Source organism: Phoca vitulina, unplaced genomic scaffold, assembly GCF_004348235.1.
Source record: "Phoca vitulina isolate PV1807 unplaced genomic scaffold, GSC_HSeal_1.0 scaffold21, whole genome shotgun sequence".
Classification (NCBI taxonomy): Eukaryota; Metazoa; Chordata; class Mammalia; order Carnivora; family Phocidae; genus Phoca; species Phoca vitulina.
The window spans coordinates 21,745,573-21,769,623 of record NW_022589724.1 but is presented as its reverse complement, the minus strand read 5'-3'; the positions used below and the strand labels follow the sequence as shown (position 1 = coordinate 21,769,623).

Genomic DNA, 24,051 nt, shown 5'->3' with positions numbered 1-24,051 from the left:
GCCTGTATGTTTATTTCTCAATTCTTCTTTCCATCCTTATAGTCCAAATCATCATCCCCTTTTCTCGATCTGCGATTGCCTTCTAACTAGTCTTCTTACAGCTATCGTTGCCTACCCCCAAACCCATCATTCCCCACAAAACAGGGAGAACTTTATACATTAAGCTCATTGCAGATAATGAGAAGCAGGTGGTTTCTCATACCCTGTGGATAAAGTTATAAAATCTAGATTGTGGACCCTGCATCATCTATATGCCTACCTTTCTGATCTCATCTCACAGTGCTCCTGAATTATATTCTATACTCAGGCCACGCTTACCTTCTGACAGTTCCTGGAATGCATCATGTTCCTTCCCACCTTAGGTCTTCTACGTCATGCTGTTCCTTGGGGCCTTGCCTTGGGAGCTTTTCTTTTGCCTAGCTTATCCTTCACTTTTTTGGGGGGTCTTCCCAATATTACATACTAAACCAGGTTCCTCTTTATCACGCTTATCAAAATTATGGTTAACTTATGGTAAATTTTAGAGGTTGGCAAACTTTTATGTCAAGGTCCAGATAGTAAATATTTTCATTTTGGCGGATCATGCAGTGAACTGTCACAACCGCTCAATTCTGCCATTGTAGCAAAAAAGCGACCATAGTGCATAAAACGGGCATAGCTATATACTTCATTTACAACAGACAGGCAATTTTGGCCCACAAGAGGTAGCTTGCTGACCCCTCATCTATTGACTGTCTGCCTTGTTGCTGTGTAAGCTCAATGGACTGTATCTATCTTGTTGATTACGGTCTCCTCTCCTCAGTTGCTGGCACTGGGCCCTGTACGTAATGAGCTCCGCAGCAGCAGCAATATGATAGGTGATATGTGTGTGTGCATTAAAAAGAAGAGTAGAAACATGCTTCTCTTCTCTGTTTTTCCCCCTACTGGAAGAGCCTAGAGAGGTTGTAGGAGTCCTAAGACAAAAAGATGCTGTTTGCACCCAGTCTAAGCATCTCTGTATATAGAGTTTTATATTGGGCTGGTTTTTGAGATTCTAGGAGATCTATTGAGCTTGCCCATACCTGAAATAGAGCTTCTTAGCGAAAGTAGAACTTTTTAGGGGACCTTGCTTGGGTGTACTTAGACTTAACAAAGTCAGAGGAGAAACTGTGATTTCATTGCCATTCCACCCATAACTGGTACCCCAGCTGAAGATCCATTTTATCTCTTATGTCTTCAAGCTGGCTTTCTACTCTCCATCTCCATTACCTACTTCAGAATTTTATTATCTCTTCTCTGAAATTATAATAGTAGTAGTATAAAAATAATAATCATAGCCAAATTAATTGGTCTCATTTGGTGTCAGGTACCATTTTTAGTGTTTCACATGTGTTTACCCAATTTATCAATTTAGTACTCTAATGGCCTTTAACCTGGCATCTCCTTATGTTCAACCTGGCTGTTTCATTGCTACCAAGATTTTCTTTTGCAAATAAGTGTCTAATCATGTCCATCTTCTGTTTTACATTCTAAATTGGTTCCTCAGTATATCACAGGATCTGGTCCTAATCTAGCTTTCCAGCCTTACTCTACCTTTTGCAGTTTTTATTTTTTTAAGGTACATCTTATTAATCACTGTTTACTACTACACAAATTCTTTCATTCTTTCCCTTGCACATGTTGTTCCTCTATATCATATGCTTTTCTCTTCTCTATTTGGAGAGCTCCTGTTCCTAGTCATACTCCGATGTCAGCTTCCTTCTGAGGACTTCCCTGACTTCCCAGGCAGTGTTAGTTGCTTCCTTCACTGTGCCGGTGTAGTGCTTTATACTTTGTAACATCCAGTTCTCTTGTCATACTGCAATTATTTATTTGCATGTGTGTATTTTCACTGGACTTCATTTATCCTATGGGTAATTAATCTTGATATTTTCTTCACTTAGCAAGTATCTGATACGTAAATTCAGTATATTTATGTTGAAAGAGCAAATAATCTACAATTCCTATTTCCAGCCAGCCTCACAGTCTCTGTTGCTATGTGAAAAAAGAAGAAAAAACAGGATGATACCAAGGATTAAGGAAGTGGAAGATGTCACTACCCTATTGGCTAAAAAAATACACGTTGCTACCTATCTCTGAGTTTTTGAGGGTAGAACCTTTGTCTTATTTCACATAATACACCAGGAGCAAACATTTGTTTTACTTAAATAAATTTTACTCCAGCCTGCTTTAACTACTATGCATCTCTCTAACCAAACTAAATGTAAATTCCCAACAGTCTCCTGAGTATTAGAATCGTGTTTCCAAGAGTTGCTGCATTCTGGAGAGTGTCAAAAGCCTGGGATCAACCAGTTCAACAGATATTTATAAAAATGATTGTTAAGTGCCAGGTACTATTTGAGATGCTTATAGTGGAGGAAGAGGAACAGTAAACATGTAAATACAATTTCAGTTACTGATAAAATACTTTAAGAACGTCTGAGGTGGAAACAAACTTGCCATGCGTGGGAACTAGAAACAAGACCAGTGTGTCTGGAAGATGGAGAATGAGAAGAACAACAAAATATAGGATTGGAGAGGTAGGCAAGGGCCAGATCATACTGGCTTTATGGACCATGGTGAGGAATTTGGAAGCCATTATAGGGTTTTATTCAAATGCAATGATGAGGATTTTTGTTTTTTTTTTTAATCTTATTTATTTATTTATTTTTAGAGGTTTTATTTATTTGACAGAGACACAGCTAGAGAGGGAACACAAGCATGGGGAGTGGGAGAGGGAGAAGCAGGCTCCTGGCTGAGCAGGGAGCCCAATGCGGGGCTTGATCCCAGGACCCTGGGATCATGACCTGAGCTGAAGGCAGACGCTTAACAACTGAGCCACCCGGGTACCCCAGATCTTATTTATTTTTTAAGTAAGCTCTATGCCCAACATGGGGCTTGAACTCAGGAGCCTGATCAAATCAAGAGTCACATGCTCTACCAACTGAGCCAGCCAGCCAACCCGCAACAATGAGATTTTAATTTTGTCTTAGAAATGTCACTAAGTGCATGGCTGGAGACCAATTAAATTACTACAGTGGTTGAGGCACAGGATTGGTATCTTGGTCCTAGGACCATAGTAATGAAAATGATGAAAAATGATCAGATTGGGGATGTATTTCGGAAGTAGGGTTGATAGAACTGATAGATTGAATGTGGACTTTAAAGAGAAGAGAAAAATCAAGAATGACTCCAAGGTTTGGGACCTGCATAACCAAGTAGTGTATTTTACTGAGATGGGAAATGCTTTTGGGGTAGAAAATCAGTAGTTTGTTCTCTTGGCCATATGAAGTTAGAGGCTTACTCCACATTCATGCAGCAAATATTTATTGAACACCTAGTATGCACAGGCACTGTATGATGTGCTGAAGGTAGAGTGGTGGGTAAGAAAGGGAAAAATCCTTGCTGTCATGGGGCTTACATTGTAGTAGAGAAGATTGACATAAAGCAAATAATTAGAAAGCATGATATTTGGTACTGATCTGTGCTATGAAGAAAAATAACACAAGGTATGGAGAAAGAGAACGATTGGGAAAGGGGAGATATTTTAGATAAGATGGTCTGGGAAGGTATCTCAGAAGATACGACATGTACGGAGACACCTGAATGAAGTGATGATGCCCTAGAACAACAGATCGTTACAGGAGTGGAGTCTTTGCAAAGGCAGATGGGCTTGGGACCTGGGGCTCAAGTGGAGATGGGCCCTTGGTAGAACCCAAGCGGCAGGATTGGCCTGAGTCAGGAGCCAGGAGCTCTTCATCCCTTTTTCGGAGGAGCATGTAGTTACAGATGCAGGAAGGTTACTGGAGTTGGTGGTGAAAGAAGTAATTCTCCTCTGGTTTCAACTATTTTCTCTGTGAAGTGGGAGGTGGTATCATCAGTGGTGGAGGAGCTGTGGAGAGTGGAGGTGGAAAGGATGTTAGAGATGGGAAAGTGAATTTAGTAGAGAAGTGTATTAATGTATTGCTTGGCCATTTTAAATAATTGATCATAATTTTGAAGGGAGTCTAGAGAGCATGATGGCATAGTTTTTCTCCACCAACATTCAGCTGCCAGGGAGCAGGCCCAGAATAAGAGAGTAAGTGAAGAATCAGATTAGGGTTTTACCAGGTGAGTTCCAACAGGGGGAGTTGAAGGTACTTACAAGGGAGGAATTAATGGTAGATAGTGGATTCAAAGCTGGGTGAGGCAGGGAGTGAGTACTTCAGGGAGCTCAAAGATGATTTTAAAAGAATAGGAAATAAGTGGCTGTTTCAAGCGTGAGGGCCAGATCCTAAGTCCAAGTCTTTAGCTTCCTAGTTGCTAGAAGTCCAGTATGTATCCTGACTTGTCACTTACTTTACCTCCCTTAGTTAAGGTTTTACTTCTTACAACTCTTCTCTTTTAAGGTACTCACAATTAAACCTTTTGTTTTTTGCCTGCCAGAGTAATCTTAAGGATAGCTGAGATTTGTCCTTTGAGGATGGAAAGCAAGGAGCAGCTGGGTATTTTGTGCAAGAACCTTTGAGATGAAGAATGAAGAGCAGGTTTCAGAGAGCATGTTGAGGAAAGTGCAGGCCCCTCCACATCACCAAACTGCCTTTCTAAAATATAGGTCTGCTTGTACCCTACTCATAATCAGTGGTTCCCCAGAATATCTCTGAGATGACATATGTAGATTGGCTATAACTGTTGTCTTCTTTTTTTTTTTTTTTTAACTTTGTGTTCTGTCACTGCACCCCCAGCCAGTCTCGTCTGGGGACACTTGTCTTTTATTGAGCTCCACATGCCTCTGTCAGTGTGTGTGTGTGTGTGTGTGTGTGTATGTGTGTGTGTGTGTGAGAGAGAGAGAGGGAGAGGGAGAGGGAGGGAGGGAGAAGAGCAGAATTGAATAATGAGGCTGTTTGTAGATACTGAGGGACTGAAAGGGAGGGATTGTGAAGGCATTGCTCATCACTAACGCTATTTATATTTAATTACCATATGTTTGATTATGTATAACATTAATATCAGATTAATTTAGGCTTATGTAATTATGACTTCAAATGTGTGTAGTCGTTTTTCTTTTCATGTAACAGTTGTTCATCACTTTAAAGTATTAGAGGAAACATTGACTAGGACTACATTATAATGAAGTTTTTGAATTGTACAAGTGGAAACAAATTTTCTTAAATCGACTCCAAGATCAAATTGCTTTATATATTAAGAGTGTTGTATCTGACCACTATAAATAAAACCCTGAAATTAATATCGGAAAAGTCTTTAATCCAAATCCTTTTTACTTCAGGCATAAACTTAATCTGAAAAATATAATACTAAATTTCCATATTTTGGTATAGTGTTTAAGAATGAGTTTTGGTTTCATAATTTTTTTAATTTATATAATGCTCTAATCATTTGGTAATAACAGAACTTTGCCAACTTTTTCATACCTTTTCTCTTCATTTTGCATTGCTAAGTAAATTTGGTATGGTTCCTTTCATTTTTATATAATGTACTTTATATTCCAATTATATAAAATTTTCAAAAGAATCTCTTCTTATTCCCTCAAAAGGCTTCTTTGAATACATGTGTATTTTGCTTGCTGTATTAATTACGTGCCTACATACATGTTTGTGGGGGGGCATATGTATTTTCATGTGGCATCTATCACAGCAGAGTTTGATGTAGACTGTATTTGACATTTAGCTGAAGAAACTTTTCTTTAAAGCTGTTCCTCCTATTTAAATATTTTCCCATTGTCTTTTTTTTTTCTCCTTTCGGGGTAAGATTTAGTGAAATATTCACTGATATGTTGATTGTTTTTGAAACAGGTATCGATTAAGGAACAAAAAGATCAATGCAACTGTAAGAACATTTCCTCTTCTAAATAAAGTTGGTGTAAACAACACTGTCACAACCACAGCCGGAAATGTCATTTCTGTCATAGGAAGTACTGAAACAACGGGGAAAATTGTTCCAAGTACAAATGGAATTTCAAATGCAGAAAACAGTGTTTCCCAGCTAATCCCACGTAGTACTGACAGTACGTTAAGAGCTCTGGAGACTGTGAAGAAGGTGGGGAAGGTTGGCGCTAATGGTCAGAATGCTACTGGGCCTTCTGCAGAATCCGTCACTGAAAAGTAAGTATTAGGTAAAAATGGTTACTGTGAGTTTTTTAGAAATGCTTGAGTATTTTTATTTATCCTAAGGAAAAGAAGTTAATTAGAATTTTTATGCAGAATGTTTCACGTAGTAGAAAAAGCACTAAATGCCAAAAAATTTGAGTTTTAGTCCTGGTTCTGCAGTTGAATAGCTCTGTGACCTTAGAAAGTCACTTCAGCTCTGGGTTTTGTTTTCCTCAACTATAAACTAAAGAGGCTGGGCCAGAATTGGTTTTTGTTTTTTTTTCCCCACACTTACTTCTTTGAACTATAGGATTGAGTCCATAGAAGGGCCAGAAAGGAACTAAGTAGAAACCTGAGCAAGGTGAGCTGCGGAGCCTCCAGCCTCTGCTGCAGTCGGAACAGTTCCTCTCTGTGCTCCACAGTGATGTGTGGTAGTTACGAGGGGCCTCCTGGGAGCCGAACTCCCTGGGTTCAGATTCTGGCTCACTGTTTTCTAGCTGTTTGATCTTAGGCCAATTAATCTGTCTTCCTCCGTTTACTCATCCATAAAATTTGTACAAAAATAGCAACTACTACATATGTTGGTTGTGCGGATTTGTGAATTGTTAAGTGTGATGCTTTGAGCAGTGCCTGCCAAATAGCACTCAGTAAATATCTGTTGTTGTTGTTGTTATTATTACCAATATTGTTGGGTTTCAGCATAAGAAAGGGTTTTGGTGCTTTAAGAAAAAAGTTTTACAACTTTCTAACAATCTGAAAAGTTACTTCCACCTCTAAAATCTCATGCTTTGGTATTATTGTAGGGTCTTAAAATCTGAGTTTTAACATGTTCAGATTTTGTTGCCCCTGTCAGTGTTTATTATATGCCTTCTAGGAAATTATATGTAATATGATAATGTAATACTAGGTAATTATATGGAATATTGAAGAGACCAGCCCTTTAGAACTGAAAGTTTTGTTAGGGACTGGTAAAATAAGATTAGATAGATAGGTTGGCACCAGATTATGGAGACCTTGTGTTACATATATGTTTAGAAAACGAGCTTTTGAAGGGTTTTGGCAAGGTAATGTAGAACTGTTTCATAACCATACAGTGGAATGTATTCAGCCATAAAAAAGGAGTGAAGTACTAGTACATACTACAGTATGGTGAACCTTGAAAACTATGTTAAGTGAAAGAAGCTAGATATAAAAGGCCATATATTACAGAATTCCATTTATGTCATTGTCTAGAATAGGCAAATCCATAGAGACGGAAAGTAAATGAGTGGTTGTCAGGGGCTGGGGAGTGAATGCTAACAAGGAGAGATTTCTCTCAGGGCTGATGGAAGTGTCTCAGGATTAGCGGTGATGGTCCTTGTACATCCTTGTGAACATATAGAACATCACTGAATTGTATACCTTCAAAAGGTAAATTATATCTCAAGTTTTTGAATGATAAGGCTAGGGAAAAAACTTTTAAAAAGTCTAAATCATTCATTCAAAAATTATGGATCTTCCACGTACCCAACATCAGCCACTTGGTGGAAATGTAATGAAAATGAACTAGATAATACTACTCCCTGCTTCTAAGATGGGTCTTACAGTGTGGTTTGGGATGCAGATGTAAACAGACCATATAATATATTCTGAGAGGTACTATAATGGAGTTGTGTTCCAAGTATTATTAGAACACAAAAAAAGAATACCATTCTGCAGGAAGTCACTGTGGAAGGCTCCTTAGAGAATACCTGGCTAGTTCCAGAAACATGGATAGTTGGGAAGGAAGGACTCCTCAGTACAGGAAGCATCACAGGCAAAATCATGTATGCAGGAGAGGCATGCTGCGGAAGAGCCTAGAATCCTGAAAGTCCTGTAGGCTACAGCTGTAGGAATCTAGCTGCCTGACTGGGATGTGACTGAAGGCTAGCGTTTTCCTTAAGTCTGATTTTTACAGATAGTTTGCACGATCTCATGAGGCTATGAATCTATGAATCTTGTCATGGATTTTGATACCTTTTTGCTGACAAGTCTAAAAATTTGCCATTTCAAAGTACTTACCCAAATTTTATAGTATATAACATTTTGATATGGAAGGACCAGAAAACCTGTGTAAAGCACGTTGCATAGTGCCTGGAATGTGCTCAGTAATTGCTTAATAAAAGTATATTACTGTTATAAGGAAATCTTAATTATTTTCCTTGTTGCCTTTAACTGCAAAGAATAAACATAGCCCTAAAATATCTTTAAACTGTAAGTCAGTAAATTTGTATCTACTATTATTACCCACAGTTCCTTAGTTATTTTCATTTTACACATAGAAGTAAACATCTGCTAGACTAATCTGCTGTGTTAGACTTAAAAGCAGCCCATACTCCTTGTTTATATTCTAGCTTTAAAAGGGCTTCTCTAGTTTGAGAAAAACCCTCTACTCTACTTGGGATGCAGCATACTGAATTCCTGCATCATTAACAAGTGCATTTTCTGGAGCCACCACATATCTAAGCTCTTAAAGTTGGACTTTTTTTTTTTTTTTAAAGATTTTATTTGAGAGAGGGAGAGCACAAGCAGGGGGGAGGGGCAGAGGGAGAGGGTAGAAGCAGACTCCCCACTGAGCAGGGAGCCCAATGTGGGCTCGATCCCAGGACCCTGGGATCATGACCTGAGCCAAAGGCAGATGCCTAACTGACTGAGCCACCCAGGTGCCCAAAAGTTGGACTTCTTAATAGGACATAAGAAAGCCATGATGAGATCCTCTGGAGCTGATTTCTTGGTGACTCAACAAAGAAAATCCTTTGTTTAAAAAAAATAATAAGTTTATGTATTCAGTTTAATGAGTAACCATATATTGGCATTTTGATCATCCACTAGTTATTTACTGACTACCTACTATGTGGCAGGAACTGTTTCATTTGTTCAACAGATATTTACTGAGGAACTACTGTGTGCCGGGAATTCTTGTAGATATAACACTTAACAAAAATCTGGAGAGACTGCAATTAACAAACTGGATAAAAATGAGGCCCCTGGGTGGCTCAGTGGGTTAGGCATCCAACTCTTGATTTTGACTCAGGTCTCGATCTCAGGGTTGTGAGATTTAGCCTCACATCAGGCTCTGTGCTGGGTTTGGAGCCTGCTTAAGATTCTCTCTCTCTCCCTCTGCCCCTTCCTCCCCAAAAGGACAAAAATGGCCTTTTCTCAAGGAGTTTACATTTCAAAATGTCTATCTAGCTCTTAATAGAACAACCTTTCTTTTACCTGTCTGTCTTCTTTGTCCCAAAGAATTCTGTGGACTGCAGTGGGCCCTTGAATAACACAACCCCTGTGCAGTCCGAAGTTCGAGTGCAAGTTTTGATTTCCCAAAAACGTAACTACTAATAGCCTACTGTTGACCAGAGGCCTTACCGATAACATATTGTTGATTAACACAGATTTTATAGGTTATATATACTATGTACTGTATTCTTGCCGTAAAGTTAGCTAGAGAAAAGAAAATGTCATTAAGAAAACATGAGGGGTGCCTGGCTCAGTCAGTAAAACATGCAACTCTTGATCTCGGGGTCATGAATTTGAGCCTCACATTGAGGGTAGAGTTTACTTAAAAAAAAAACAAAAAGTATTTAAAAAAAAGAAAATACATTTATAGTACTGTATTCATTGAAAAAAATCGGCATGTAAGTGGACCTGTGCATTTCAAACCTGTGTTGTTCAAGGGTTAACTGTATATTGCTTCTGTTGAGAACTTCTTGAACAGTAATTTTTTTTATTTTCTCTAGGAAAAATATGTTGTTTAAGAATGAGTAAAAAGGGATTGATGGGTCACATTAGTGCCTGGGATTTGTTTGCATTTCTTTTTGCCTTCACCAGAATATGAGATCTGTTACTATGATTCTATGAATGAGCAGTGGAAGGTGGCAATGAAATTCATTGCCTAATTTTTCACTATGGAAGTACCTAAAGTTTTTCCTTATTAGTGGTTTCACTATATAATTTTATGAAAAATTCCTTCTGAGGAAGACAACAGTTACAGACAGTGATTTATTCTTTGTTCTTGATAAATTATCTCTCCAGTAAAATTGGCTCTCCACCCAAGACTCCTGTAAGTAATGCAGCAGCTACCTCAGCTGGGCCTTCCAATGCTGGAACAGAGCTGAATTCTGTGCCTCCAAAAGCCAGCCCATTCATAACTAGAGTACCAGTATATCCTCAGCACTCTGAAAACATTCAGTATTTTCAAGATCCAAGGACTCAGATACCCTTTGAAGTCCCACAGTACCCACAGACAGGTAAGTAATTTTAGATAGTTCTAAGAAAAAAAAGAAACTGTAATATAACATTTGTTGTCCTTAGGTAAGTAAGTGAATCACTTAATCACTTACCTAGAATATCTACATTAAGAAATTAATTGGGGTGCCTGGGTGGCTCAGTTGGTTAAGCGTCCAGCTTTCAATCTCAGGTCAGGTCTTGATCTCAGGGTCATGAGTTCAAGCCCTGTGTTGGGCTCCATGCTGGGTATGGAGCCTACTAAAAAAAAAAAAAAAAAAAATTAATGCTTTGGACTGTTTTCTTTCTGCCCTAAGAATTGATGATTCTACATGCCAATAGTTTTAAGATTCTCCTTCCTATGCATCAAATTTAGGGTCCATGGATGAACTTCAGGGAGTTTTGTGAATCCCTTGAAACAGTTCGCAGAATGTTTGGCTTATATATACTTACGTATAATTTTGGAAAGACAATGCACAACTTACATAGATTTTGAAAGCTCTTTAATCTCTGCTCCCCAAAAGTTAGGAGTCAATAATGTAACTAATTACTTAATCCAAAACCTGTGGCAATAGATACCCTAGAAGGAAACTTACCAGCCATCTGTTAATAGCTCTGTCTTGGGTTTTTGAGGAGCAGTTTAACAAAATAGTGAACTTTAATGATTTTCATATAGTAGTTATGTCTTGAAAGTATGTAGTTTCTTTCTAAAGCAGGGGTAATTAAGGTTCAGAGCTTACTTTCTTTTCCCACATTAAAGGCTGCTTTAGACTTAAACCTTTGTAAAATGTTGGATTTTACTAAGATTACATTAAGTATTCCTCTTTCTGATTTTCAAGGCTACTACGCACCCCCTCCAACGGTGCCAGCCGGTGTGGCTCCCTGTGTTCCTCGCTTTGTGAGGTCCAGTCATGTTCCAGAGTCCTCCCTCCCACCTGCTTCTATGCCATATGCCGATCAGTACAGCACATTTTCCCCTCGAGATCGAATGAGTTCTTCTCCTTACCAGCCCCCTCCTCCGCAGCCATACGGACCAGTTCCTCCAGTACCTTCTGGAATGTACGCGCCTGTGTATGACAGCAGGCGCATCTGGCGCCCGCCGGTGTACCCGCGAGACGACATTATTCGGAGCAGTTCCTTACCTCCAATGGACGTGATGCCCTCGTCTGTTTACCAGGCGTCCTTGCGAGACAGATATAACTCACTAGATGCGTATTACTCCGTGGCTTGTCAGCCACCAAGCGAGCCAAGGACAAGTGTGCCTTTACCAAGGGTAAGTGATGACGGAAATAGGAGAGCACTACTGTCATGTGGTGGGTAAGAGCCTGCTGTCACACTCGGTGTCCTACCACCCTGGTACCGTTTCTGGCTCCTCCACTTATGAATTGTGTGATGGACAGAAGTTACATGACTTCTCTGTGTCAGGTTCTTCACGTCTGGTGGCAGTGATAGTAGTACCTACCTCATAAGGCTGTTGTGAGGATTAAATCAGAAAAAGCCCTTAGAATGGGACCTGATACATATTAATGCTCAATAAATGTTATGCTTGGATAGGAAACTGAGGGCAAAATAAAAAGAAATCTCCAAAATAGAAGGACAGAGCCTATTTTCAGTATCCCCATGTAGGTAGAAATGACTTCCCTAAACCAGAAAAACTGAGTGCTCGGATATTACTTGTAACATCACTGGACTCAGTATTAACCCTTTCATTTAAATGCGTGGAGAACAGACTAAAGTGACTTCCCTACTGTATTTTTTCTTTTTTTTTGGTCCCAACGATATAATAAACTGTTAACATTATTTCCGCAGAGCATAGTTAAATTTATTTACTGCTCCCTAGATGATTAAGATTGTTTCTTTTATCCCCCCTTAGGAACCTTGTGGTCATTTGAAGACCAGTTGCGAGGAGCAGATAAGAAGAAAGCCAGAGCAGTGGGCACAGTACCACACTCAGAAAGCACCTCTTGTCTCTTCAACTCTTCCTGTGGCAACACAGTCACCAACACCACCTTCTCCTCTATTCAGTGTAGACTTTCGCACTGATGTAAGAAAGGTCTTAATCACTTGATGTTGCAAGGACAGGTCAGACACCTGACCTCAGAGCACTCCTTCAAACCAGGCTTAGCTGTGTTGGCCATTTTGCAGTGGTTTGGTGTGCAGTCGAGTCTGCTTAGTTCCGTGAACACTGAGCATGTAATGAGCACTACAGTTAGGCATTGTCAGACTCAGAAGACCATGAAATCACAGTCCTCTTCCCACCAAGAATTGAGTCTTTCCAGCAGTGTAGTTCTCATTGTTTTTCTGGCTTTAATTAATAAGATGTATATCTACCATTTATTGAGCACCTACTTGTGCCAGGCACTGTACTAAGCATTTACATAATGCTATTTTATTTAATTCTCACAAAAATCTTAGGGGGCAGGTATTAAATCTCTATTTTTTTTTAGGAATCTTACTCAGAGAAATTAAGTAATTTGCCCAGGTAGTAAATCTGGCAGAGGCATTTCTTCCCTGCTTCACAAAAGGTGCAGAAATGCCTACTGTTTTATTTGTGCAGGTTTCCGTCACTGTTAACTGTTGTTACAAAACAAGTTTTTGTACTAGGATCATTTCAGTGTGCCCTGTTGTTTTCAGTACTTTTATATGTAGAACAAACCTTTTTTTTTTTTTTTTTTTTACTTCCTCTAGTTTGGTTTATTTCCCATTCCTACAGGCTCTAATATAAAAAACCTCTTAAAATCTTGTTATGAAAAATTTCAAACACATAAAAAGTAGAGAGAATAGTATATAATAAACCCCATGTACCCATCACCCCTAATTATCTACTTAGCCAGTCTTGTTTCATTTGTACAACCCCTCTTCCCTCTGTATTATTTTGAAGTAATCCTAGACATACTTTTTCATCCATAAATACTTCAATAAACCATTGAATTTTTAAACTAGATCCAAATTTCTCATCAAACTTAGACTTCTTTAGGGCACCTGGATGGCTTGGTTGGTTAAGCATTCAGCTCAGGTCATGAGCTCAAGGTTCTGGGGTCGAGCCCCTTGTTGGGCTCCCTGCTCAGTGGGGAATCTGTCTCTCCCTCTGTCCTTTCCCCAACTCGTTCTCTCTCTCACATAAATAAATTTTTAAAAAATCTTTAAAAAAAAAAACTTAGACTTCTTCAAAGCAGCTAAACATCTTGCCAACAGTGTAATATGAGTTGCCACTTACTTGATACAAAAATGTATTTACATTTTTTTATACTATACTGTAAGAAATAAGTATTTCCCTGGGGAGCCTGGCTGGCTCAGCCGGTAGAGCATAGGACTCTTGATCTTAGGGTCGTGAGTTCAAGCCCCGCATTGGGTGTAGAGATTACTTTAAAAAAAAAAAAAAATTATTTCCCTGACACTCAGCTCAGCTGTTTGCTAGCAATATGACTTCATATAAGTAATTTAACCTTTTTGGCCTTGGCTTTCTGTATCTGTACAATCAGTAAACTAGATTTAATGATTATTACAACTTTAATATTCTGATCCTATAATAATTTTGACAGTCCCTTTAAAATTTGTCCACTTTTTCTTCTAGTTCCAGAAAGCTGCCTTTGAGTGTTGTTTTTTTGTTGTTGTTTTTATTTAATCCTGCGTGGTTTATCCGTTATATTCCCATAGTTTTTTTTTTTTTAAGAGTTTTTAATTTATTTATTTGACAGAGAGACAGCAAGAGAGGGAACACAAGCAGGGGGAGTGGGAAAGGGAGAAGCAGGCTTCCCGCCAAGCAAGGAGCCCGATGCGGGGCTTGATCCCAAGACCCCGGGATCACGACCCGAGCCGAAGGCAGACGCTTAACGACTGAACCACCCAGGCGCCCCTATTCCCACAGTCTCCTGTTGGTCTTTTCTCAAGAGAATGATAAACTACCACTATGGACTGTGGTGTGTGTATGTGTTTTCTTTTGCTTTTTTCATTTTTTGGAGTACCTTGTCCATATTCGAGGCATGCTGTAAATATGTGTTGATTGGTTTTGATAGTATCAGTCAGGGGTTTCTTATGAGTACTGAAAGAACAAAGTAAAAACAGAAGTCATTCTATTTTCTATTAATGAATAATGTAAACACAAAGAATATAGATACTACTTGTTACTAATGACAGTTTTTTATATTAATTATCGAAGGTTTAATTGTTCAGTATGAAGTCCTGTATATTCTATAATTGTTACTTTGTATTAGTTACAAGTTTGTAAGTTTGATTTGTACTAATTGATTATGCCTTTTTTTTTTTTTAATCAGTTCTCTGAGAGCGTGAGTGGTACAAAATTTGAAGAAGATCATCTTTCTCATTATTCTCCCTGGTCTTGTGGCACCATAGGCTCCTGTATAAATGCCATCGATTCAGAGCCCAGAGATGTAATTGCTAATTCAAATGCTGTATTAATGGTATGATTTGGGGGGGCGGGGGGATATCATGCATGTTGACTGAAGTTTTAGAGTGATTGAATGCTTTCGTCTTCATATTGTTGCTATATAACTCCTCTGTAAGCAGCAGAGTTATATTTAGGTAAGTCTGAAATAAATTGCATTTGATGTTTAAATTATTTGAGCATAGTTCAGTGGTTTAAAATAGATGTTGGATTACCATTGAGATCAATAGCTAGTGTTAAATTTACCAGAAAACTTAATTACATGTCTTTTGAAAGCATTAATCTGTATTACTAGCTGAAGTAATTGCCAGCAATCCCTTTATTGATTTTCTTTGGTTTATGCAGGACCTGGACAGTGGAGATGTTAAGAGAAGAGTGCATTTATTTGAAACCCAGAGAAGGACAAAAGAAGAAGACCCAATAATTCCATTTAGTGATGGACCTATCATCTCAAAATGGGGTGCAATTTCCAGATCTTCACGTACAGGTTACCATACCACGGATCCTGTCCAGGCCACTGCTTCCCAAGGAAGTGCCACTAAGCCTATCAGTGTATCAGGTAATCCCCCTTAACTAATACTGATATGTTCTAACACTGTGCTTTTTAATCCTCATTTTGTGAGGTACAGAACATTTCCCTCCATTAATAATCCCAGAAAGCTCAGAATTAAATGGTTTAGCCAGAAGAACATGGCTGGTTGGATAAAATAGAGATCTTTTCTTAAAAATATATGTTCACAGGGCACCTGGATGGCTCAGTTGGTTAAGCAACTGCCTTCAGCTCAGGTCATGATCCTGGAGTCCCAGGATCGAGTCCCGCATCAGGCTCCCTGCTCAGCGGGGAGCCTGCTTCTCCCTCTCTCTCTGCCCCTCCCCCTGCTCATGCTCTCTCTCCCATTCTGTCTCTCAAATAAATAAATAAAATCTTTAAAAAAAAATATATATATATATATATATATATGTTCACATTTATATACTGATTTTCACTTTTGTGATCGTTTTTTTCTGCATTTCTGTAGATTATGTTCCTTATGTCAATGCTGTTGATTCAAGGTGGAGTTCATACGGTAACGAGGCCACATCATCAGCACACTATATTGAACGGTAATGTTACTCTTAATTCTCTTGGATTCTCTATTCTCAGACTGTACGTTATCCTCAGAGTATAGATCCTACCCCCCAATTATTCATGAAGTATGCTTTGATGATTTTAGCTATATAACAAATTTCTGAAAAAAATTTACATTTGGAATGACAACTGAAACTTTCAAGGTTGATACATTACTGAAAACACGTACGGCATATGGCCATTACTGCTTTAGGTGCTTCCTGATTTCACTTTTATAATTGTAAACATGTTTCTCTTTAAAGGGACAGATTCATTGTTACCGATTTATCTGGTCATCGAAAGCATTCCAGTACTGGAGACCTTTTGAGCATTGAACTTCAGCAGGTAGGCTCTGTGTTGCTCAGCTTTGAATTCTTTAAAAATGGCAGTTAGAAGCTAACTTTACTTTTTTTTTTCCTTTCCTGTAGGCCAAGAGTAACTCATTGCTTCTTCAGAGGGAGGCCAATGCTCTGGCCATGCAACAGAAGTGGAATTCCCTGGATGAAGGCCGTCACCTTAGCTTAAATCTTCTAAGCAAGGAAATTGAACTGAGAAATGGAGAGGTAAAGCTTCTCCCAGCTTCATGCTTAATGTATTTGCTGTTTGCTGTTGTGTTGGTTTCTGCCATTACTTAGTGCATGTTAGTGTGCCTTTTTCTGGTGGATGATTGCTTTTAAAACTCTGAATAGAAATAAAATTGTAGTACCAGATTTCTTATATAATTCTTTATTTCAATCATTGGGGTTCCCATTTTAATCTAAAAGGGAAACCCCAGCTTCCACAGGTATAAAATCAGCATTTCTCTTAATTACAGAGTGATTATACAGAAGATGCCAGCGATACCAAGCCTGATAGGGATATTGAGTTAGAGCTGTCGGCACTTGACACTGATGAACCTGATGGACAAGGGGAACAAATTGAAGTAAGTACTACAATTAGTATTTAGGAGGCTTTATTCCATTGGAAATGAAAGTATAAAGTGCTTTCATAGTAAGGATTAACATTTTATTTTCTTAGGAGATCCTGGACATACAGCTTGGTATCAGTCCTCAAAATGATCAGTTGCTGAATGGAACAGCAGTGGAAAATGGGCATCCGGTCCAGCAGCACCAAAAGGAGCCACTGGAGCAGAAGAGACAGAGTTTAGGTGAAGACCATGTGATTCTGTGAGTGTTAGACAGATAATTCCTAACCAGTGGACATAGGCTGTGAATATTTAAAGAGAAATAGATGCAGTGTTAAATGCATTTTTGGCTTTATCTTGTAAGGGGAAGACCCTATGTAATAGGACAATGATTAGGTCAGTCTGGATTTTTAGGAAAGAAGAGGTAAATTTGAACAAACAAAGTAGCCCACTTAAGTCGCCTGAAACTTGCTTTTTGTTGGGATGAAAGTTTGTCCTCATGCTCCAGCATCAGGTTATACTTCTCAGTCTGGTAGGCAGACTTCTAGATGGCAAAATGGGAATTAAAACCTAGATGTAGGGTTTCCCTTTTTAATAAATTCATGTTAAGATATTCTTGGATTTAATATTGCCATTTTATATAATTACTGCCAAAAATATGGGTTAGTCTTGAACTTGATAGTTTGTTGGCCTTAAATTAACCAGTACTTTAATTTTTTTAATACGATTTTTGGAAAATGGGACTTTTTTAGTGAGTGCTGATACTTTTTAGTGATAAAGACATGCCTTTGCTAGGGGCTCTTAAGGTTGTTACAACTTGTATTAAGCATGTATGGTTATTCTTTAAAGTTTTCACTTAAAGCTAATTTGTTTTCAATGTCATTTATTTTCTCCCAGGGAGGAGCAAAAAACAATTCTGCCGGTAACTTCTTGCTTTAGCCAGCCACTCCCAGTGTCCATTAGCAATGCAAGTTGCCTCCCCATCACCACGTCTGTCAGTGTTGGCAACCTCATTCTGAAAACTCATGTTATGTCTGAAGATAAAAACGACTTTTTAAAACCTGTTGCAAATGGGAAGATGGTTAACAGCTGAAAGGAGGTTCATCTTTCAAATTTGTGACCATACCATGGAAGCATTTACACTAGCTTTTTATATATATAATATATATTATATAATGTATATTTTTTTTAAAAAAAGATATTACTGGGGGCATCCATTTCCTGTGGACTCTTTGATACTTCAAGCCCTCTTGCATTAGCATTATGAAAAAAAAAGAAAATTTACTTTACTAGGGTAACACGTTCACTTTCCAGAGGTGATTGGAATTTGGACATTTAACTTAAGCTTCAAGCAGCTTTTTATGAGTTTGTAGCAATCCGGTGCAGTAACTGAGCCATTTCCTATTTTAAATGGCTTCTATAGAAAATTAACAACTCAGTTATTAAACTAGCAGGATCCTACAATGATACATCTAGTGAAAGTAGACTTAATTAACTTATTTATTTCTATTTTATGTTTCGCTGAGAGAAATTTCCATCTCATTCCAGCTGCTTTATTTATCTTTTTCATGGGACTTTGCATGGATTTTTTTTCTTTTTCTTTCTTTTCCTTATTTCTTCCTTTCTTTCTTTCTTTTACTTTGAAGAGTGGAGTTAGATGTTCTTACCATAGAATTTTACAGGGTTATATACTAGCTTTCTTTACTGCATTATATGTAGGAGTGTGGTGCAGTGCTTTTATCTGTAGCATTGAAATTTTTTTTAATTTTCCATTTTTCAGGAATAGTTTCTGCTTTGTTAATATTTATACACAGGCTACTTGTTGAAGTAAGTAATTAAATATATAACCAAGTGCCTAAGTCTTTCAGCTGATGTACTAGATATTAAATTCTCCTAAGTTATGCAGAATCGTTTTTACAATTTTGATAAATTATGCACTAATGTAATGGCAGTTTTTTAAAATGCAGATTTAAGCCTGTACATTATTGAATCTGATGACTTGGCAAAAGAATCAGGTGCTTTCAGCTTTCTTGAGAAAACCCTGTATGTAGCGTTTGCACTGACTAACAAGATGGTATTGCTGGTTTTTTGTTTTTGTTTTTTTTTTAATTTAAACTAATTAATTTGGATGTTCATTGCAATATCTTGGTTAAATATTGTTTATTGTTACTTCACGTTGGGGTTTAATTTTCCTTGTTTTCTGACTGTTAGGTTGATAAGACTATGAACCATGTAATAATAGAACATTGGCTAACCTTTATTCATACTTAAAAACATGAATAATTTCTGCCCTGCTAAATGTGACTGAAAAGTGTTTGGACCTGGCATCTGGAAGTATGCAGTATGTTCAACCAGCCATGCCCCAGATTTGTGGGAGGTATTTTACTGAAACCTAAATTTCAGTCAACATTTGGAAACAAAAGCTGGGCATTCCTTTCTGGTGATCTTACCTATAGTTTGTCTCTTTGTTTTCCCCCCGGTTTCTTTGAGATTAGTTTGACTTTTATTATTATTTTTTTAATTAACTTCTGTGAAGTTGTTTACTCTGAAAATTGTACTGGAATATTTTAAGCCAAGCTGATCTTTCACCAGGTGTACTGTATGTAAGGGCTTTTCCTGCTAGCAAGATGCTTAAACAGGATCATGTTATTGGTCGTCTGAGCTATTTAGTTGTTTTACAAAACCACAGCATTGTATCAGATAAGATTTTGATAAAAAGTTTTGTGCACATTTCCAGGGGCGGGAGGGTTGACATTTCCCTGAAATTTCTTGATCAGAATGAGTAAATACTGGTGTTTGATACCTGTCTTAATGAACATGCTCATAAGGTGACTGATAAGTTGTAAATATACCTGAGAAACAAAGGGGTAGTTTTGATATTCTGGTGTCAGTATGGAAGATCTTACACATTTATTTAATATTCAAATGTATGAAGATGTTTGTTTGTAGCCTAACAGCACAGTAGCCTTGACTTCGTTTCCTTCGGTTAGTACTGTACCTTTTTGCCATGGCCAGTGCTCCCTCTCCCTACAAAACATTTTATTTATTTCACTCTGTAACCTGAAATGAATAGGAACAAGAGTTTTAAACCATGTTACATTAACTTATTTCTGACATTATAAATTAGCCTAGGATATTACAGGAACATGATTGTTATATAATTTATATCAGAACCCTTCTATAAATATGCGCTTATTACATTTAAAATGCTTCCAATGTACTTTATTTGCTGTTTGTATTTCCAAAAAGGATATGCAAACCAGTATGTCTATTTCATGGATATTTAAATAGTGAGATCTTCCATGTTGAAGGTAATGTATTTTTTTTTAAGATTTTAAAATTGCTATTTTGTTACAAAATAGAGACCTATTAACAGTTTGAGAGCTCCTTATGTGCCCTCAGGGAAAGAACCCTCTGTGCAACAGAACTACGCAAAACATCTTCAGCACGTTCTGAGGGTGAATATATACTACATAAATTGATCTTGTGTATTTAACCTTATCTTTTTAATTTTAAAATTGAAATTTTGAAACTTGGTTGTGCTCTGCTGGAGGGGTTTGGGATAAACTGCTTAGGTGTTTGCCTACTTGTCCAGTGAAATTACATTTGCATCAGTGTATGTATATACCTGCCAACCTTATTGGTATGTCTCAGAACATTTATATTAAAATAATGCTTGTCTTGCAGCAGGTGATCCCATAAAACAGTAACTCCCTGTTCTTAAAAACTTACTCTCGTTCTCACTAACAACATAGGAATTGTTTCTGTGTTGGGATTATTCTGTATTGCATCCTTTATCTGTGTAGTGACCATCTTCTGTTTCTCACGGTGGGTTTCACGTAAGGAAAGACATTGGTTCTCTGCCCCTTTAGAAGAAAGAGCAGTTTTTCTGATCCTTCTTCAAAAAGTTACTCCCTGATGTCATGGAGGAAAAAATATATATATAAATCAGACCGAGGATGTGACTTTTTAAAATTGGGTGCATTCCTTGTCATTTGACCCTTTTACCAACATGTTGTGATGTACATATGTTTGAAATCAGTATATAAGGCAATAGGAGAGGAAAGGTGTAATGCTGGTAATTAAACTGCATATGGTGCCTGTGGTCTAATTAGGAAAAAGTAGTCTGAGGTCTGGAAAGTGGGAAAATGGTGGGGCGTTTGTTTTACTTTTTGTGTTTTTGTTTTTCCATTTCTAAGTCCCACTCTGAAGGCCGTGTGCCTCATTCAGGTTCTGTGAATGTAGCCTCAGTAGTTCTCTTTTGTAGTGTCCAGTTCATTTTCTAAAACCTGAGAAAGTGATGTATGTATTTCGTCTAGTTGGTACCTGAGCAGAGCAGATTCCCTTGCCTTTCCTGCCATGACTTCCTTTCGGTACCATCTGATAAGCCAGCGTCATGTGTGGAGTTTGTGTGTTAGAATTTTCAAGAGAAGGTAGTACTTCACTGGGTCAGTGGCACTGATTTTTTTCCTAGTAGTTATTTACTCTCACAAGAGAATAAAAGAAACCTCACCTCCTATATGAGAACTGAAATACCCCATTTGTATGGATCTAGTCACTTTCACTCAAATTTCGAGTTGATTCAAAGTATATAAAGCACATCCCAATTTTACATGCTGCCTTGAGAAAATCACAGGATGCACAGCAATTTCTAGGAATTTAAAATGGGATCATTTAAACATTTGAAAACATTGTTCTAAAAACCATCTAGCTTGCTCTTGCATCTTAGATGTTAAAGCCCATGTTGTTTGGTTGACGGGTGGAATTGTAATGATCAGGTTCAGCATGTGATTTTAACTTTGAATCTGAATATTTCTTCCCTAGCCTCTCTGTGTCGTTTTCTGAGCAGACTGTCACCAGTATTGGTAACTGAGCAGTTAAAGGGAAAAGTTGCGTTGCAACTATGTATTAGTTTCCTGGGAGAACTTTCCTTGTGTTTTAGTGATTGAAGAGTATTGATGGGATCACTTACTGTAACTCCTTCATAAGAACCCCTTCTGCAAGCAGAACACAAATGAACGTGCTCAAGGAGTATCCCATTTTCTGGATAAATTGAATACATTTGCTAGTTATTCCTTCATACTAGCAGTTTCTTTGTATCCCTTTGCTGGCAAGGGAATACAAGGAGTCAAGGCCACTGATGAGAACACCCCACATTTGAGTGGAGTCTTATTTCTACTCCAAGAGCAGTTATCTCCCCAAATCCGAAATTGGCAACTTTTTTCTTTTTTTAAATAAAATTTTAAAAATATCCTCAAACCAGTGGAACATAGACACTGGCTGCACTTAGTACTGCCAAAAGCCAAGGTCATTTGCATATACTCCATCAATCTGTCGAGAATTAGGCCTCACTTTATAACCCAAGGCATGGAAGTGCATGCATTCTCTTAGCTGGGCAAACAATTATACTGTAGTTGTGATACAACACACGTGGCTTCTATTTGTACTGCACATACCCACTGTACAGCCACTGGGAGTGTCGTGGTTAGCTTGCAGCAACTGCTGTCTGCATTTATACTGTTCATTGCATATTCTTTTCCCTGGAAGTGAAAGAGAAATGTTTTTCTTGTTGCATTGATTACATTTTATAAATTTGCTTAGCTGGAAAGTTTGGGAAAAGAGGCCTGTTTGTCAATTGTACAACCGATTGTGAAGCTCTAGTGTGAATATTTTTACGTCTGTATTAGACATTTTCTTTGCAAATCTATTGTTCGATTGAAATGTAAATGAAATTAAAGATGGTGTACACCCATCATGTAAAAAGCAGGCACCATCTCTAAGATGGATTTAATGCTCATTTTTAAGGCATATACTCAGCTTCTATTTAAAACTATAATTTAAAATAATTCTGTACAATGAAATGGGGAATATATATGGGAATAAATTCTATTCCATTTATTTCAATTTGAATTCCAAATTGTAATGTTTCCCTTTGTGCTATAGGAATAGGATTAAATGGGGGAAGGCTAGGATTTATAAGGCCTGTATATGGGGGGAGGGCAGAGATGGAACAATGAGGGTTGTGATGATAGTGAATAGCAAAGAGTGAATTCTGTGTGTTTTTGCTGTAGCACTGAAGTGAAGAAATATTAGCTTTGGCTGTTCACAGAATAGAGCATCATGATTTTCAGTGTTTGAGAGAAAATTGATGGAAAAAGTTTGCAGTACTTGACATGTATTTGCATGCACAAAATAAAATTATTTGTCCACCTTAAAAGTTGTTTTAGTGTCAATATTAAGTTCATGGTGCATTTTAGTTATATTGATATCCTTGGTATACTTTTTGGCTTAAATAAGCTACCAGGATACTCCTTGAGATTTAAATAATCACCTGCCTTGGGACGCCTGGCTGGCTTAGTCAGTAGAGCATGGGACTCTTGATCTTGGGGTTGTGAGTTCGAGTCCCACATGGGGGGGTGGGTTGTACTTAAAAATCTTTTTTTTAAAGATTTATTTATTATTTGAGAGGGAGGGGCAGAGGGAGAGAATCTCAAACAGACTCCCCACTGAGTGTGGAGATCCATGCGGGGCTCAGTCTCACAGCCCATGAGATCATGACCTGAGTCGAAACCAAGAGTCAGGTGCTTAACCGACTAAGCCACCCAGGCACCCCTAAAATTAAAAATCTTTAAAAATAAATAAATGAAATAATCACCTACGTCATGCATACATGCCTGGGAAGGATCTGAAAGAATGAATAGATCAGGGAGGTTGAAATATTTTGTAATCCAATCAGTCAATTCAATTATTCAAATACAGATAAAGTACTTTCTATATGGCAGATGAGGACATAGATAATACTAGCAGATCACAATCTAGGGGAGGAATGAAATAGGACAAATTCATAAATAACTAATGTGTCGTAGAAGTACAAAGACACTTCTGTGGAACCTCAGAATATGAACAGATAATGGCCTGAGTGGATTGAAACACCATTTTCACTGGGCCCTGACTAGTTGTACTCATTCACTCAGCTGATACATTTTAAGCCCCAGTGTGTGCTGGTCATTAAGGTTAAAGGTCAATAAAACACGAACTCTTCCTCTGGAAGTTCATAGTGTGGAAACTGGGAAAGACAAATCTGAATCAGCAGCTGAGGGGAGCTATGTTCTAATGTAGGCTGTATGGAAACTTGAGAAGGGACACTATGGGGTAGTGGTGGTGAGCCAGGGGAGATGCTTCTTTGAGAAATGATCCCTGGCTAGACTTTGTAGGCTGAATAATATGTCACCAGGTAGAGAGAGGGGAACACTTACTCTATCTTCACAACAGCCCACTCTGTATCTTA

The 24,051-nt window shown here is 38.0% G+C and overlaps 1 protein-coding gene across 5 annotated transcripts in view; it reads left to right on the top strand.

Moving 5' to 3' along the window:
- The window catches only part of RC3H2 (ring finger and CCCH-type domains 2), a 50,765-nt gene extending 27,785 nt beyond the window's left edge, over positions 1–22,980 (top strand). For 2 of the 5 annotated variants that reach the window (XM_032418288.1, XM_032418289.1), the window contains exons 10-21: positions 5,811–6,119; positions 10,155–10,369; positions 11,186–11,619; positions 12,220–12,390; positions 14,621–14,767; positions 15,097–15,310; positions 15,771–15,855; positions 16,123–16,204; positions 16,288–16,422; positions 16,674–16,781; positions 16,877–17,025; positions 17,661–22,980. In XM_032418288.1, the coding sequence (XP_032274179.1) occupies positions 5,811–6,119; positions 10,155–10,369; positions 11,186–11,619; positions 12,220–12,390; positions 14,621–14,767; positions 15,097–15,310; positions 15,771–15,855; positions 16,123–16,204; positions 16,288–16,422; positions 16,674–16,781; positions 16,877–17,025; positions 17,661–17,856 (2,245 nt within the window). In that variant the 3' untranslated portion in view covers positions 17,857–22,980. The remainder of the gene's footprint in view (positions 1–5,810; positions 6,120–10,154; positions 10,370–11,185; positions 11,620–12,219; positions 12,391–14,620; positions 14,768–15,096; positions 15,311–15,770; positions 15,856–16,122; positions 16,205–16,287; positions 16,423–16,673; positions 16,782–16,876; positions 17,026–17,660) is intronic. The other 3 variants (XM_032418290.1, XM_032418292.1, XM_032418291.1) reach the window with 3 other exon arrangements.
- The last annotated feature ends 1,071 nt before the right edge of the window (positions 22,981–24,051 follow it).